This window comes from Gadus morhua, chromosome 22 (genome assembly GCF_902167405.1).
Source record: "Gadus morhua chromosome 22, gadMor3.0, whole genome shotgun sequence".
In the NCBI taxonomy this organism is placed as follows: Eukaryota; Metazoa; Chordata; class Actinopteri; order Gadiformes; family Gadidae; genus Gadus; species Gadus morhua.
The window spans coordinates 23194063-23207111 of record NC_044069.1 but is presented as its reverse complement, the minus strand read 5'-3'; the positions used below and the strand labels follow the sequence as shown (position 1 = coordinate 23207111).

Here is a 13049-nt window from a genome sequence, read left to right as displayed (position 1 = left end):
CAAAAACAACTCATATGAATTGATCCTCTTCAGTCTTACTTTGTACTTGAGGCCTTTTTCGGGAATCTGTTGGAGAGCGGGAGCACTCGAAGGTCTCTTAAAAAATCGCCTGACATCCATGGCTAATTAATGACAGGTAGGCAGGCATGATAATCCACAACGCGTAGGGCCATGTGTTTACATACTTCCTGTTTACATATTTTCCTGGATCCGGATTGGTGTTGCCGCCGCAGCCGCAAGGCACTGATTGGAGGGTCACAGACCATAATAGCATAGGCCTGTAAAAGCGCAGATGAAAATGATTCAGATTACAGCGTTCATTTGTTCAACCATATGCAACTTTGTTTTAGGTGTTTTAAAATGATACCAAATTTATTTCCGATTATTCCAACTGCAGAATACAAGGCACAGGGAACTTTGAGGTTCGTAAACGCTATTTAGAGGTGCGTAAACGCTATTTCCTTAATTCCAGAGGTGCGGTAAACGGTGTTTACGTGCGTTTACCCCTCCACTACAGCCCTGGTAACAATCAATTATTACTGAGAGAAATATATATTCAAATTCTAGGTACAAGTCGAGAGATATGTCAGAAGTTCATGAAGACTCTCAAAGCAGCATTTGATGCAACCAGTCTTTTTGTACATGTCAAATACGCATACGATTAAACACTCTATAACTCTGTTACTCATACATTCAAGAAGGCTACACTGCTCGATTATTGTCGTTTTAAAAGGCGACTGACAGATTGTGTCAGACATACAACCACCTACTACTACCTGTTCAGAACGATATATAGGCCTATAGGCTACGTTATTATCATGTCAGCGTTGATCTGAAGGAGCACGCGATACAGCGGCTCGTGGCGTGACAGCCTTTAAATACCAGCCCAGACGACACGAGCGTCATTCCACAGATGAAGACAGTCGGGTAAGTCACATATAATTATATGAACCTGTCTTTATACAGTTTATTTCGATAATCTTCTTTAAAAACACTGGAAAGTATTTAATTGATATATTAAAACCAAACGAAAATGATATTGGCGAATTAAATGTTGTGAACAGCGGCAGAACATTCGAAAATAAAAGCGGTTAGCCAAAGTTTGCGCAGTCACTGCGTCACATTAGTTACCGTAACCCGTTCAATGGAAAGCAGAGTCCCAAATATACGCTAAGTCCCTTTTACTGGCCGCTTTGGCTACACGTTAGGCAAATGTATAAGACTTGTCTCAAATAACATTGGTCTCAAATCTTAAAGAAGACGTTTCGTCTAGAAGATGACGACGATAACGCAGCAATAAACGGAATGCAACCGCCTTTGTTCTTAAACGAGAACAAGATTGAAGCGCGAGCGAACGTAAAAATGCCACTGAGAAAAAAGTAGGCCTACAACCTGAAATTCAAGCGGTCAGTTGTTAAACAAAATGTTAAACTTCAATAATTGTTGGTAGTCAAGTTATATAGGCCATTTAATTAATCTCTCAACAGCGTAAGCATACCACATTGTAAACCATACCACATTGGCGGGAAAACACATCGGCGGGAAAACACGGCATACGCCATGGATTCAGCCTCGTACGCGCTCGCGTGTGTGTGTGTGTGTTTAACTCTTTCTCTCTTTCTAGTAGTTTCATGTCGTTTATATGTTCAATTTAAAAGAAAAGATAAACCTAGTCTAATATGTTGTTTCATCTTCTAGAGACCATCCAGAGAACTCATTGCTTCGGTTTGATTGGTGAGTAAAAGCAAATCTGAACTCCGTTACTCAGATGCCTGTGTCTGGCTATGTTTATAACTAGCAGTGTTAGCCTTAAGTCAACATTAAGGCGAGTATAAGGTGAATAGACCCATAGATACATATATAGAACACTAGATGTCTCGAACGTCACCACTGGCGGCCAGCTTACCACAGTCAGCTGCTCACCCATAACATTGCGTTGGAAGTGGTACACTTTTTAAATAACCATAACTTGCTGCATTTTTATAAACGCCAGAGATGTAGTTATGACACATTGTATTTGTTAATGACCCTGCATACTTTAATCACACTGCAAAGCGTTTGTAAATCGGTTGAAAATTGAGCAAGTTATGGTTCTCTCTCTCTCTCTCTCTCTCTCTCTCTCTCTCTCTCTCTCTCTCTCTCTCTCTCTCTCTCTCTCTCTCTCTCTCTCTCTCTCTCTCTCTCTCTCTCCTATATATTAATAGCCTAATAATATATAATTATCTGGGGCTCATTAATATAGGCTAATATTAAGCACAGAGGAACCATTTGTATTGCAGTCCCTCTATTATATACTGGGCAGTGTTTGTAACTGACATTAGTTAACAGATTATTTTCTTGTGTGTATGTCTGCCTTTTATCATTATAACTAAGTACTGTGTATACCAGCCAATGTTGACAGAGACATGCTGAGCAGATTCATGCAATTAATTTAATTAAGTTAATGTTTGTTTTCTTTTCTTTCCGGTTTAAACACTGTACATGAACAAAGAAGACGTCTATTGGCCCTGCAGCCTGCTGTTTTTTTTACCATCCAAACCCCCCTACCCCATCTTTCTCGCTACCCCCAAACCCCATCTCCTCTTATGGCGTTTTTGATGTCTCTTTTTTGAGACCGCTCAGTAAAACGGCTTGCCTATCCTCTACCTGTCTCTACCCTATTTCTCTCTAACTTATTTACCGCTATCATTACGGCATTCTCATTTCTAAAGTACTTGAAATGAACAAAAAAACCGAACTAAAAAAACCCTGAGCCAATGAAAAAACCCAGAGCCATTGAAAAAAACCCAGAAACTTGAAAAAAAAAAAAATCTTTCTTTTTGAAATAGAAAGTACCATCTCACTACAAACTGGTTTGTTTTGAGAAATCTCCTCCTGTACCTATTGTCACACTCTGTACCTACTGTCACACTCCCTGTAGTTCACGCTGAAGAGATGCCAAAGAAAAGCAAGAGATCCCAAGCGGCTAAAGTAAGGTGGAGTAAGTCTGGTGAGTTTCCGCTCAAAACACAAGCTGAACATGTGCAGAATTGTGATCCTGACAGCAACAGAGAAGTACATTTTCCTGACCATTCTCATGCTAATGTGACATGTGTGTTAGCATCCTACAGTCAGAGCCATCATAGATATATTGATTCAAAAAACAGTCAGTGCACCTGCAACTCTGTGACATTTCTAGCTTTCCTGCACGAGTTACATCACCTGCAAAGCGCAGACCTTGATCAGATTTTGGATCGCGGCCATGCAATGTATGCCCTTACACTGGGACAGTTATGTGTCGATGGAACAATGGTGCATGGACACTTGAATATACAGGAACTCCCTGAGATTGTTTTTGGCCAAAGACAGCAGCATGTGCTGACAAAGTGTAACTCAATGTATGGAACGTTTGTATCTTCTCCTGAAGTAGGCGAATACCTCAACCTTGCAGCGAGACTTCAGTGCTTGACCTCTGACGTGAACTCCGCTCTGCTGGTAATGACCTCTCAGTGCATCGCTGTTTTCCGAGACCGGCATGGAAGGTATGGCTATTTTGACCCACACACTAGACGACCTGATGGACTTCCCTCTGGCCCAGATGTACCCGGCACAGCTGTCATGTTGACTTTCACGCATTTAAAAGACCTGGTAAAAAAGTTGATCGCAAGCTTTACTATGTTAGGCTCCAGCCCTTATGCACCATATGAGCTCGTTCCTGTGCTTTTTAACAGTGAGGATGAATTCTCTGTGGATGGAGTTTTGGCAAATGTAGACTCTAATGCAGATACTACTGAGTGCTCTCCCTGTGATGACATATCAGACGCAATTGAACTCATGCACGTTTGTAGCGGTGAAGTTACGGTGGAATGCGATACATCTGACAAACCCCAACAGATGCCAAATCTATCAAAATATTCAAAAGAACAAAGGGTAAGGTTCGAAAAAAGACTAAAGGCTTTGGAGGTGACGAAAGCTAAACATAGCAAAAATGTTGAAACTGCAAAACAAAAAAAATATCGAAAAGAGAGGGAAAGGTATGCTAAAGATAAATATGTAGACAAAAAGAGATCCTGTGAAACCAACAGTTACAGAAAAAAAAAGATGTCCTACATAGCCACTCGCTATCAAAGAGACTCTAACTATAAGCAGAGGCAGAGGTCATATATCAGAAACCGTTACAGGCAAGACAAAAGCTTTAACCAGAGGCAGAGTTCAAATATCAGAAACCGTTACTGGCAAGACAAAAGCTTTAACCAGAGGCGGAGGTCATATATCAGAAACCGTTACAGGCAAGACAAAAGCTTTAATCAGAGGCAGAGGTCATACACCAACACCCGCTATCGCTTAAATGCTCATTTCAGGCAAACCCGAAAGTCTTATATTACAAATCGTTATGCAAACGACCCTGCATTCAGATCCAAACAGAAAGAAACGATGAGACGACGCATGCGCGATAAATACAGTAACAACCATTCGTTTGGCATGACTTACAACATGTATTGTGCAATGAAAATAAGACAAAAGTACAGAAACGTAATCAGAAGACCCAACCAAGTGGATGACAGTCAGCCGAACCAAATGGATAACAATGTGATCAGGGATGCTATTGAGGTTTTTCGATCCAACATCAAAAATGGGCCGACCTTTGCGTGTACAGTTTGCCACCGTGCGTTGTTTGCAAATCAAGTGCGATACTGCGATAGGTCAAAGTATACTCAGAACACAGATGTTGTTGAAACCTGCCTTACAGGGAAGTTTGTTCACGTTTGTAACGATTCTTGTGAAAATCCAGAGCAGTGCAATGTACCAAATGAGAGAAAGAGAGAGTGGATCTGTCACTGTTGTCACGAACATCTTAAAAATGGCCGCATGCCACAACTCGCCATCGCAAATAATTTACAGCTCGCAGATATTCCACCTGAACTGTGTGACTTAAACATATTGGAGAGACATCTCATTAGCAAATACATCACGTTTGCCAAAATAATCCCGCTTCCCAAAGGTCAACAACGAGCCATTCATGGCAATGTAATATGCGTCCCATCAGAAGTGCAGGAAACTGTCAATGCCTTGCCCAGACTTAGAAGTGAATCTCAAGTCTTGAGAGTGAAGCTAAAGAGACGTTTGTGTTATAAAGGCCATCAGCTATTCCAAACTGTAACCTGGACTAAACTAGTGAGGGCTTTGCTTAAGCTTAAAGAGGTCCATCCACAGTACAACGACATAACCATCAGAGATGACGCTGAATTATGCGATCCAACTCTAGATGAGGACGAAGAGACTGAAAGCATAGATGACACGGATTTTAATGCTGAAGATATGATGGAAATCGACAGCTTTGAGAACGGTGCACTTTGCGAGGCAGAACCTGAAAACAATGAACAGGCTATTGATTCAATTGAATTAAGTCAGCAGTCAAACAGCAATCAACAGGAGGGTGATGAACCTAATGGCGGCATTGCTCTCGAGTCATGTCTGCAGCCAACTGACATTTCAGAGGAAATTTTGAGCTTTAGCGAAGGAATATATTCGGTTGCGCCCGCTGAAGGAAACAAACCAGTAAGCTTTTTCAAAACTCCTAACCTTGAGGCGATGGCTTTCCCCGTTCAGTTTCCGACGAGCAAAAACACAATCGATGAAGAGCGTCCGAAGAAATTAACTCCCTGCAGTTATTTCAAAAGTAGACTGAGCTGCATCGACGACCGTTTTGCAAGAGATACAAACTATTTGTTCTTTGCACAGTTTGTACAAGAAATATATCAGGCCACCTCCAGCATGTCAATACAATTGCGCAAAGGAAAACCGTATACCCGCGACGGTCGCAAAATAAACAATGCAATGTTGCAAGACAAACACGAGGTTGAAAAACTGGTACGTAACAAAGACGCAATTCGATTCATGAAAGTTTTGCGAGGCAGCCCCGCCTACTGGCAACAAACTACCAAAGACTTGTTTGCGATGATAAGGCAATGTGGAACGCCGACTTTCTTTTGTACATTTTCTGCAGCCGAAATGCGCTGGAAAGAAATAATTACCGCTATTAAAACTCAACAAGGCGAACAAGTGAATTTCGATGAGCTCGACTGGTCGTCCAAATGCGATATTTTGCGAAGTAATCCTGTGACAACGATGCGCATGTTTGACAAACGCGTTGAAGCGCTGTTCAGAGATTTGATCATGTCACCTGCACAACCCATCGGCAAAGTCGTTGATTACTTTTACCGTTTAGAATTTCAGCACAGAGGTTCCCCTCACATACATTGTCTCATTTGGATAGAAGGAGCGCCAGTGTTTGAGGAGGACTCGGATAAGACGGTTTGCGATTTCATTTCCAAATACATCACCGCCGAGATGCCTGATCCAAACACGCAACCTGAACTTCACAAAAAAGTTAGCGGGGTTCAAATGCACAGCAAGACACACTCAAAGACGTGTATTAAATATCTCGGTGCCAACTGCCGTTTTGGATTTCCGAAATTACCTTCCCCCGAGACGATGATAGTAAGATCTGAAGAATGTGACGGTGAAGATGAAAGAACGTCGGTGGCGACAAGAAAGCTCACAGCACTAAACCGGTTGCTTAACAATCCCGAGAGCGAATCTCTGAGTTTAGAGCAGATATTGTCCTTGTGCGATCTTACAGTTGACCAATACCAGGATTGTCTCCGTGTTAAGGCAAAAAAAAGTGAGGTGGTACTAAAGCGTGATCCCAAAGAATCTTACGTAAACGGCTATAATCCAACACTGCTCTTAGCGTGGGACGCAAACATGGATATACAGTATATTCTAAACCCGTACTCATGCATTGCCTATATCTGCAGCTACATCAGCAAGGCCGAGCACGGTTTAAGCGAATACCTTAAGACAATGATTGAGAACTCAAATCATGAAAATCTCAATGAAAGTGACGAGATGAAACAAGTGATGCAGGCGTACTCCAAAAAAAGAGAGGTCAGTGCTCAAGAGTGCGTCGCTCGTGCATGTAGTCTGAACATGAAACGGTGTTCCCGCAGCGTGATATTTGTACAGACCGATGACAACCCGCTGAAAATGAGTTATCCCATGTCGCACCTAGAGAACAAAACACCAGACTCGGTTAATGTGTGGATGACAGGCTTACCCGACAAGTACAAATCGAGACCAGAATCGCCAGAGTTTGAGTCAATGTGTTTGGCTGATTTCGCTGCCACTTGTAGAATTGTCTATGGCAAACAGGCCCAAGGTGCAAAAGCTATTCCCCTGCTCAATGAAATGGGATTCGTTCAGAAGAGAACAAAGGATAAGCCCGCTGTCATCAAGTATTACCATGTCTCGCAGGAAAAGAAACCTGAGCAATTTCACGGCACATTGCTAAAGCTTTACCTGCCTTATCGCTCAGAGACACAGCTCAAGTCCATAAACTTCCCCACTTACAAGTCCTTCCATGACCATGCAGGCGTTCAGCTACCTGGTTCAGAGTACGCCGAGCTAGTGTCTGACATTGTGAAACGAAACCGAGAGAAATATGAGAAACACAGGGAAGACATCGATAGTGCCATCGCAGAGTACGAACAGAATGGTTGCATAAGAAACGAATGGTGTAATCTGGCTCCTGAATGTGAACTGCAAAGGTTAGAGTGCATTGAAGAACTTGACGCGAGACCAGCCGATGAGGATAACGTCCAAGAGAATGTGCCAGACTACAACCTTAGGTCAGAAAATAGACCAGAAGGTGCCATCATGAGTGAAGCCCCTGAGATGGATCCGACAGTGTTGAAAGAAATGTATCGAAGCTTAAACCAAAAGCAGGCGTCTGTTTTCTATGCCGTCAGAGACTGGTGCATAAAGCGTGTCTGTGGTTCAAATGAAGAACGGTTCTTCTATTATATCAATGGCGGTGCAGGAACAGGCAAGTCCCACCTCATCAAATGCATCCACGCAGAAGGATCCAAAATATTGTCTCGACTTCCCCGTAACGCAGAAGAAGCCGACATTTCCAAACCTTCCGTACTCCTCACGGCTTTCACTGGTACTGCGGCGTTCAACATATCCGGCGTGACATTGCATAGTCTCTTCAAGCTACCGAGAAATTTAAAGCCTCCTTTCCAAGGCCTTGGCAATAAACTAGACGAAGTCAGGGCAGATCTTTCAAATGCTGAGATACTAGTCATTGATGAAGTATCTATGGTCTCAAAGTATCTGTTTGCCTACGTAGACATGCGATTGAAACAAATTAAGGGAAATCAAAGACCTTTTGGTGGAATGTCAGTTCTCGCCGTCGGAGATTTTTATCAACTTCCCCCGGTCAGACAGTCGAAACCGCTGTGCGTGTACGATCCCACTCGAATCGACCTCTGGCGTGACCAATTTCAGATAATCACATTGACGGAGATCATGCGCCAGAAAGACGATGTCGCTTTTGCCGAGACGCTAAACCGCATCCGCGTCAAAGAGAAAGATGATGTATTGTCAGGACAGGACAAAGCTTTGCTCTCACAGGCTGTCACGGTTCCAGCACTCTGTCCAAAAGACATACTGCATATTTTTGCCACAAACAAACAGGTTGATGCCCATAATTCAACAACGCTAGCGCTGTTTCACTCGGACATCATGAAGATAGATGCCCACGACTATAAGAAAGATCCCAAAACTGGAAGAATGGCAAAACAAGCTACACCTTTTCACGGGAACAACCGAGAGCTCGCTGACTCATTGAAACTTGCCATTGGTGCACGCGTCATGCTTACCAGAAACGTCAATGTTCAGTCTGGTCTGTGCAACGGAACTTTTGCGTGTATTGCGGAAATAGTGATCAGTGACGACGGTCCACATGTCAGTAAACTCGGTCTAGAACTGGATGTGTCGAGAAATCCCAACAATGTAAGTGCAGCTGACAATATTGTGTACATTGAGAGAGACGAAGAGAATCTGAAGCAAAGGGGAGTGGTTCGCAGACAGTTCCCTCTAAAACTTGCGTTTGCGTGTACAATACACAAGGTTCAAGGTATGACCAAATCCTCAGCAGCAGTATCGCTAAAACACATCTTTGAACCCGGCATGGCCTATGTGGCTCTCAGCAGAGTAACTTCCCTCAGTGGACTACATATTCTCGATTTGGATGAGAAAAAAATATATGCCAATCCAGAAGTTCACACAGGTCTTGCGAGCATGACAGAAGCTTCACTTCAGCACATTATGCCTCTATTTCATATCTCGGCGACATTAAACCGACAGGACGTTCTCACCGTCATCCATCATAACACCGAAGGACTACCGGCTCACGTCGCTGACATCAAAAGTCATCATGAACTTTGTCTCGCAGACGTCCTCTGTCTAACAGAAACACACCTGCAAGGATCTTTTGTTTCCGAAAGTATCCACTTGGAAGGTTACACGTTGTTTCACCGTAATAGGAATGTCTCTTACACAAACTGCCCTCACATTTCAAACAAAAATGGTGGCGGAGTTGCTATTTATGTGAGAAACCACATCCGAGTCAGTGAAAAACGCTACATACAGAACGCTACAGATATCGAGTTTACCGTCATTAAACTAGAAGCCCCGTTCATTGCGCTGATTGCTGCCGTCTACAGGCCTCCGAGCTACAGTGTGCACTTATTTCTAAAAAATTTGCAAAGCCTTTTAGATTCACTCGAAGTCATGGATCATCACCCAATCATAGTGTGCGGAGACTTCAATGAAAATCTGTTGTCCGGTGCAAACAAGCCGATTTATGAACTGTTTCGTGCTAAAGGTTACGCGCAACTTATCACCGCTGCTACCACGGATAAAAATACACTGTTGGACAGCATTTACATCTCCCGACCGCAGCGATGTCTCCATTCTGGTGTCCTACAATCGTATTACAGCTACCACAATCCTGTTTACTGTACACTAACATCAGAAAATGTATAAATATCAACAAACAACAAAGCATTGTGAAATGCATTGATCGTTGCAAATTGATTTCATGCGATAAAACAGATTAAAGTTAGCAGTTATTCATTTTTTCTCAAAATATCACTCAAACAAAAATATCACTCAAACAAAAATATCACTCAAACCAAATATCACTCGAAAAATACTGAAATTAGTTAATGGGTGGGATTGTCCTGTCAGCCAAGCTGCAACATCTGCTTGGCTGAGGGAGGGAGGGATGGAGGGACAATCTCATCTAAAAAAGCAAATTGATTTCATGCGATAAAACAGATTAAAGTTAGCAGTCATTCATTTTTTCTCGAAATATTACTCAAACAAAAATATCACTCAAACCAAACATACGAAAAATACTGAAATTAGTTAATGGGTGGGATTGTCCTGTCAGCCAAGCTGCAACTTCTGCTTGGCTGAGGGAGGGAGGGATGGAGGGACAATCTCACCTAAAACAGTCCAAAAAAAATTCAAACAAATGTAAAAATGTTTTAAAATAAATATTATATTGTTCTGGGCGGCAAGGTTAAAATGATCCACACATAGCAAACTAAAGGAAGTTGAGCTTTTAATATGAGCCTTGATATCACATAAAATAGAATTTTACACGTCCCAGATTCTTACAGGGCTTCAGGAAACGCAGGTAAGTACCTTGTAACTCGTGGAATTGTAAGGATTTGTTATTGCTCCTGCAGCACTGCTACTTCACTGTACTTAAAACATTATTTTGTCTTTGAGTTTGTCGTTATGAGTGGCTCCCAGCAGTCCAGAGGGAGGCCCTGGAGCTCAAAAATAACACCAGTGGACCAGGCACCCCCCCCACACACACAAACCGTGTGCTTCGCAACAAGCCGGACAGACAAGCCTGACAGACAGAGAGGTCAGAGAGGGACCAATCAGTGGTCATCATTGTCCTTTACAGTTCTCTGCAATGGTGACATGTATGTCACTATGTATTTCTAATATAGATGTTGTATGACTCTTATAATGTCTGTAATGGTTTGATTGTTATCGGTTTTCCTCATCTATCTATTGTAAGTTGAATAAAACATGCACATTTGGATGTGATTTCAGGCTATGGGAGGGGTTGAAGATGGACCTGGAATGGATGGACCTAGTGACACTGGCGAGGCCGAGTGCAGAAGCGACATTCAATCATTTTGAGATGGACCTGAGCATTTTGTAAGTACACTTTATCAATGTAATTGCATGCACACCTTAAACAGTTGATGGAACTTATAATGTGAAAAACATGTATGTGACTAATTGCTGCTGCTCTTTTCTCACTTGGCCTGTGTCGGGCGGAGGGTCTGCATGGAGAATTCAACTGAAGCGAATCGGGAGCAGCTCTACTCTGCGACTCATATCTGTAAGTAAAGTTTATTCCTAACGTTAGGACTTGTGTCTTCTGTTGGTGATTAAATGCACAGTTGGTTCATGTTGTTTTATCGGAACATTTTCCTGTTTATCTTAACAGCAGTCGACTTTGAAAGAGTCTACTTCTTCTGCAAATGGAGAGTTCAACACAACAAAGACACGACTGTTGCTGTCAGTCATCCAGCTGGAGACAGGACTCACTTCCAAAGCAAAGAAAGGATTTTCTGCAGAACTCCCGATGCAAAGCCCAAAGACAGCTAACCCCTTCTTCAGGACCAAGAACAGGTTAACTCCAGGCAGTCACTGCCCTTTGTCACCTGGCTACTCACTGGCGAGTCACTCATGAACCAGAGACTCCCAAAACCCTCCCACTAACCCAGGGGTCTGCAACCTTTTGTATCAAAAGAGCCATTTTGGCCCATCTCCCGCAAAAATTTTTTTTTTGGAGCCGCAAACTTTTTAATTCACCCCCTCCCCCCTCCGGAGACGCTAACGCTGCGCACCGCACAGACATTTTTTGTGACACTCTGTAAAAAAATAACATAAATCTTTAGCTGTCATGTGGCATCAGGGAGTAGCCTACAGTACAGTAGACTACAGTAGCCAGTCAGCAGCGTCAACCGTTGACGTTCTACGTGATCGGTCATGGCCAGCAATGTAAACAAGGAATAGATAGCATAGCATAGCGATACAATAGTCAAGTAATGAAAAAACTGTAAGGACCTTTATTATCAAAATATAACGTACTGAAACTTTAATATTCAACACAAGAACTTTAATGCTGTAAACCCTTCTCGCTCAGTATTCGTTCGTGCAATTGGCTGTCAACGGTGGATGCTGCTGATTGGCGGCTCACTGGCATGTCCCGCCTCCTGCCAATGGCAGCATCTAGGCTACTTCCTGATGCCAGATGCCAGTTAAAGATTTAACTCCTACTGGGATTAGCCAACTGCAAATCAACGAAGCTTTGTCATTCACTCCCCCCCTCACGGTAGCGCAATTGCGCATCCATTGCGACCTCTCGTTTAGTTGACGATATATATCAAAATATATATATAATTTTTTTTTTTTTTTTTTTTTTTTTAAGAAAACTGCAGGGAGCCACGGCTGAGGGGCTAAAGAGCCGCATGCGGCTCCGGAGCCGCAGGTTGCCGACCCCTGCACTAACCACATACACACACACGTGTCGCATGCTCAGCCGTCCTGGTAGGGGATCTCTCTTTGACTTGGCCTACCTAAAGGTTTCTCCTTTTTCCCCTAATAAGGGTTTTAAAGAGTTTTTCCTTTAATGCTTGGAGAGTCTAAGGCTGATGATGCAAGACACACAAATGTGTAATAGTCTGATGGGACCCAAAGTTGAGCTTTGTTTTCATGTTAGTTTTATGCTTTGATATTTTCATGAACCTATAAGATTGTAATAAAATGTAAATGAAGTGACTAAAAAATGTATCATGTCTGAATAACCAAGAGGTACGTGGGCATTACAAATGGTTTGACTCAAAGGTTTACATGGTGGAGCATGTCGTAGCAACTCAAGTAATCAACTGAGTGTGAGGGAGCTATTTCTGTAGGTCCAAGCTTATTGGAACCTCACATCTTGTGCGCATTATTCAACATTTCCAAACTTTTCAAAGTCTTCATATTCATTTGTTAATTCAATTTAGCTTCAGTTCTTCTAAATTCAGAATCATTCAATTGTTCAGTCCCATTCATTCGTAATTATTATAATTCCTAGATTCAGTGTCTTCATTCTATAGACTTCATTCTACCTTCAAAATGTTCAA

At 42.5% G+C, this 13049-nt stretch overlaps 2 protein-coding genes across 2 annotated transcripts; both read left to right on the top strand.

Annotated features, from left to right (window-relative positions):
* Nucleotides 1-1321: 1321 nt before the first annotated feature.
* On the top strand, nucleotides 1322-8335 carry LOC115536098 (uncharacterized). Its single transcript, XM_030347756.1, has 4 exons — nucleotides 1322-1734; nucleotides 2495-4136; nucleotides 6801-7670; nucleotides 8332-8335. Exons 2-4 carry the CDS (start codon nucleotides 2935-2937, stop codon nucleotides 8333-8335), a joined length of 2076 nt encoding a protein of 691 aa, XP_030203616.1. The 5' UTR covers nucleotides 1322-1734; nucleotides 2495-2934.
* A 592-nt stretch (nucleotides 8336-8927) lies between these two features.
* On the top strand, nucleotides 8928-12347 carry LOC115535679 (uncharacterized). Its single transcript, XM_030347087.1, has 4 exons — nucleotides 8928-10768; nucleotides 10963-11070; nucleotides 11196-11257; nucleotides 11366-12347. Exon 1 carries the CDS (start codon nucleotides 8965-8967, stop codon nucleotides 9871-9873), a length of 909 nt encoding a protein of 302 aa, XP_030202947.1. The 5' UTR covers nucleotides 8928-8964; the 3' UTR covers nucleotides 9874-10768; nucleotides 10963-11070; nucleotides 11196-11257; nucleotides 11366-12347.
* Nucleotides 12348-13049: the final 702 nt, after the last annotated feature.